The following is a 4785-nucleotide window of genomic DNA, read 5'->3' as shown; positions in this document are numbered from 1 at the left end:
TAAATATAAATAATATAATGCGGAAAAATAAAAAACACAGATACCAGAATTTTGTTAACAAGGAAACCGCAAAGGCAGAAAACCTCCGGGACCTAGTCCAGGTTTGAATACCAAATTGTATTAAGCCGCTACAGACACTAGCCTACTATCAGAACTTCGAACTACAATGTAGTTGAGACCGAGTTAAACGGTCATACAAATTCAGTTATAGATGCACTCCTTATGCCTCTTGAATTCCAGCAAGACTCCGCGCAGTTGATTCCCTTAGCTAACGTCCTTTACAGCCTAAGAGTTTCTTTAACTGAATTGAAGAATTTAAACCAATCTGCCTCCCACATATAAGCCTATTTGTAATTTCCATTCTGATCAAAGATCAAGGTAGGGTAGGAAATCGATTGCAATAGACAAAGTCTAGCAAAATTCAAAATACGGTCTTATGACTCCCAAAGAGCAGCCTAGATTATTATTCACCTCACAGGTTGAAACTTGTGGAATCACAAAGTCTAAGACGAAGATACTTTGTGGTTTCTATCTATCTTGTTTGAGTGAAAAACTCAACAATAAAAACAAGATCAGGATACTCGAACATCAAGATAAAGATAGTTGAACCTGGCTTCACGAAAGGGTACCAAGTAAGCCACAATACAACGACTGTTACCAACTTCGTATAGTTGAAACAAAGTAAACTGAAAACGCAGGGGGTACCAAGTGCACCACCAACTTTTTTGTTTTGATAGGAGTATGAACTTGTATATTACTTTTAACAATCAAAAGATGATGAAAAGTAAAAAGCACACACACACACAAGAATTTTGTTAACGAAAAAACCGCAACTTCAGAAAAATCCCGGGACTCTTCCAGAATTGAACACCAAACGGTATTAAGCCGCTATGGACATTAACGGCTATATCTCTTTGGGATTTATTTTGATTGAGTGTGAATCTATACATGATTATTTCGATAGTTAAAGTTAGATTGATCTAACCAGACAAAGAAGTTTATTAAATTAAACATAAGAGCGTTTTTCAATGACTCATCTATATCTTATAACAAAGATTGATTAGAGTGGATTCCAAACAGATTCTTTCTTTGTTGTTTGAAATATGATCTAAATGACTTGATATTCACGTGCGTGACTCTAGAAGTCGAAGGCACAGGTATACTAAAGGAACTAAGTAACTAGGGGTAGTCTGCTTGGTCTCAACTATACGAAGTTGGTTTAAATTTTGTATAGTGACTTAATTCTGAGAGTATTCAAAACTGGACTAGGTCCTGGGGGTTTTCTGCATTTGCGGTTTCCTCATTAACAAAATCTTGTTTTGTTTTTTACTTTGATTTCCACATTATAATTGTTTATATATTATGATAAATTAAAATACACATATACGTCAACTCCGCATTACTTGATAGTGATCCTATAGAGTTTAGTTATTACCGAACATATTATCAAGTAACATACTTCGTTGTTTTATTTTTTCGATCTTGTATCCTTAGTCAATCAGACAAGTTATCTTGTTGTCGTGTTGTCTCGATCTCTTATTCATAGACGATCACATGAAGTGTGAACCGAATTGTTGTATTGTCTCGACTCTGTCCATAGACGATCACTTTCGGTATAGGACTTATAGGTTGAAACAAAAAGATTGTGGTGTATTTGGGTACCCTCGTCTTTTCAATAGGGGTGTTGGAGCGACTCTTACGAAATCCTAATCCAATAACATTGAGTTTCAGAAAATTCAAATGATTTAAAAAAAATCTTTACCCAATAACAAGAGACATTAAGAGACTCTCTAGAAATCTTTATGGATTAACAATAGATTTGAAAACTCTCTGGAAGTCATTTGAAATCTCATTTGACTAACCCCTTGAAAAAGTGGAACATCAAAACCAACTATGAAAATCTAGGATTATCATAAGAATTAGGATTCTCATGAAAATTGGAATTTTCATTAATCAAAAAAATCAAAATAACTATTTTTGGGAGGTGACATAAAAATAATAATTTTAAGGAGGTGGAGTAAAAATGAGCAATTTTAGGAAGGTGGAGATTTTTCGGGAATTATTTATGAAGTTAAAACCGGAATTTTCATAGTCACAAAAACCAAAAGAGATAGATTACGTAAAAATGATTAATTTTTGGAAGGGAGAGCTTTGTTAGGAATTATGCATAAAATTATTATCGGTTAGGAAGGCGGAGGCTTGTTAAGAATTATGCATAAAGTTAGGAAGGTGGAGATTTGTTAGGAATTATGCATAACGTTAGGTTTGGGCATAAATTATGTTTGTCAGTTTTGTCAAGAATTATGCATAAATCAGATTTGTAAGGTTTTTTTAGGAACGGTTCCTTTTCTAAAGAAAACAAAAATATGAATTGCCTTCTTTATTTAGGAAAAGGTTATTTTTATAATCAAATTATTTTTTTAACTAATTATGGGTTACCTTACCTATATATTGCATCTAAATGGTGAATTATTTATATTGTATCTAAATGGTGGATTCTTTATATATAAGAAAAAAAGTTTGGGCTAGAAGTAATTATGGATAAAATTACTGATGCATTCAATAAAATTAGCTACCATGTAGGATTTCTCTTACTGATTGCAGGAGTTTACTGTTATGGATTGTTAGCTAAGAGCTTCTCCAATGGTCATTGTGTGTGTTTCCTATGTGGCAACACAAATAAGACATCCTCAATCTATTTTTCCTTATAAATAGGGAGAGAAAAAAAATTCATCTCCAACAGTATGCATATAACCTCTTTTTTTAATTAGTATAAATTTTATTTTCCATAATTAAGATGTTATTAGAGCTAAAAATGGTTAGTTAATATATTAAAGCTGACTAGGACGGTAGACATTCCCCTTGACATTGTCTACTCAAAGTCATCTATACATTAATTTAAGACATGAGGGTTGGAGAATAATTTTAGAGAAAATGGATGTGTATCGTAGGTGGATGTTGACATTTATCTCTACACACATGTCATTGGAGAAGCTCTAAAGTTTAGGAACTCTGTGAAGTTGTGTGCAAAGTGGGAATGCCCACGAACTGTTTGCTTTATGTTATAAACAGGCTTGAGTCCGTTAGTTTAAGTTTATTTCTCTTGCCTCTGCAGTTCTACTAACATAAGGATCGGTCGAGAGCTGAAGAGTGAGATAGAAAATGGATGAATTTTCTGGTTATGATGGTGAGTTTGTGAGGTTCATAAACGTATGGAGTACAGTTTTTCTGTCATTAATTTGCTGTTATTATATCGCTCGAAATATTCCGAAAGGATTTCCAAGACTTTTATCTGTCTTACCAATTATATATACTTCCTCAGTTTCTAAAAAATAAGTTTGTTTGGTTTTCACAAAAATTAAGAAAACTAATCATTGGAGCCATTTTTTCATGTTTTTTCCTAATCTATCCTTTGGTCCCCACTCATTTGTTATTAGAGGAAGAGGAGAGAGAAGTGATCTCCTTTTTGTATTAGGAAAGAAAATGTAGAGAGAGAAGTGGTCCCTTAATAGGTATAGTAGTAAAATCATAACATTTGACTTTCCACATACGGAAATAAACCTAATTTTTTGACATACCCAAAAAAGAAAACCTGACTATTTTTTAGAAACCGAGGGAGTACATTTTTAGCCTTCTTCCTCTCAATCTCACTTCTATTCATCTTATTTTGGGAGCAGGGTATTCTATAAGTTGGCTTCTAATCCATCACTAACGTCGTCCATTACCCTTCTCCCTTTTCTTGCCATCGCCTGTCTACCAATCAAGCTTAAAAAATCGAATCCCTCTTTGTCTTCGTCTCCTTCATCATCATCTTCATCAAGTCTTCATATACATGGACTGACTTATTATGTAATGGAAGGTTTTTTCCTAGGCTTAATACTTATCTATGGGTATAGCGAACAATATCAGCACAAACAAAAATTACTAAACTTTATGATCATCAACATTTCGTATTTCTTTCATATAGGTATAATACTCGAGTTACCTCTCGTCATACATGCTTCCGCAGCGAGGCTTCTGCTCGACCTAGAGGTTGAACCACCATTTGGGAACCTTTTGGTGTTATCATCTTCATTTCATGAGTTTTTGGGGAGGAAATGGAACAAAGTTACTTCAAGTCTTTTACGACCGCTCGTATATGAACCTGTACGACGTATTACTAAACAAGGTTGGGGTATAATGCATGAGTTAATGGTCTTCTATATCATCCGTAAACAACCCTGTGGGCGTCAACTGGTTTTCTTTATGTTACAGGGGGTTGGTACGTCTGTTGAGATTTACTGGAGGAGATCTTTGAATGGGAAGTGGCGGTTCAATCGGTTGGCTTCGCAACTTATCCTTCCTATAAGTTTTATATCGTTATCATTTTACTTGATACAACCTTCGCTTGAGAAGGTTAGGGTTGACCTCATGGTAGGTGAGGAGATTGCTAATCTCACCAAGCTTCTTAAGGATGTACTAGTGAGCTGAATTCTCGTGCTGATTACTTGGCGTTTGCTGGCCTTTCATCTATCAACAATATCCTTCCCTGTTACACAACTAATAGACGTTCCGGTCAGGTGAAGTCCTTGGTTATTATTGATATACTATACCAGAATCCAAAGCTCCAACCAGTTGAGAACCATCAAGTGGTCTGATGATTTTCATGTTCCCTCCCACTGCGAAGATAGGAGTTTGAATCCCGTAATTACCAAACCAACTCCAATTTGGTCATGATCGAACGAATTTGGATAACTTAAATAGATCATTTTAGACAAAAGATATATAAACATGGCGTTGCAAAAT

General features: G+C 34.7%; 1 protein-coding gene across 1 annotated transcript; it reads left to right on the top strand.

Annotated features, from left to right (window-relative positions):
- Window positions 1-3162: 3162 nt before the first annotated feature.
- Window positions 3163-4470, top strand: LOC113324179 (acyl-CoA--sterol O-acyltransferase 1-like). The gene is made up of 2 exons (XM_026572503.1): window positions 3163-3187; window positions 3968-4470. The coding sequence occupies exons 1-2, from the start codon at window positions 3163-3165 to the stop codon at window positions 4468-4470; spliced, it is 528 nt and encodes a 175-aa protein (XP_026428288.1).
- Window positions 4471-4785: the final 315 nt, after the last annotated feature.

Source organism: Papaver somniferum, chromosome 11, assembly GCF_003573695.1.
Source record: "Papaver somniferum cultivar HN1 chromosome 11, ASM357369v1, whole genome shotgun sequence".
Classification (NCBI taxonomy): Eukaryota; Viridiplantae; Streptophyta; class Magnoliopsida; order Ranunculales; family Papaveraceae; genus Papaver; species Papaver somniferum.
The sequence above is the reverse complement of the archived record's forward strand: the minus strand, read 5'-3'. Positions and strand labels throughout refer to the sequence as shown.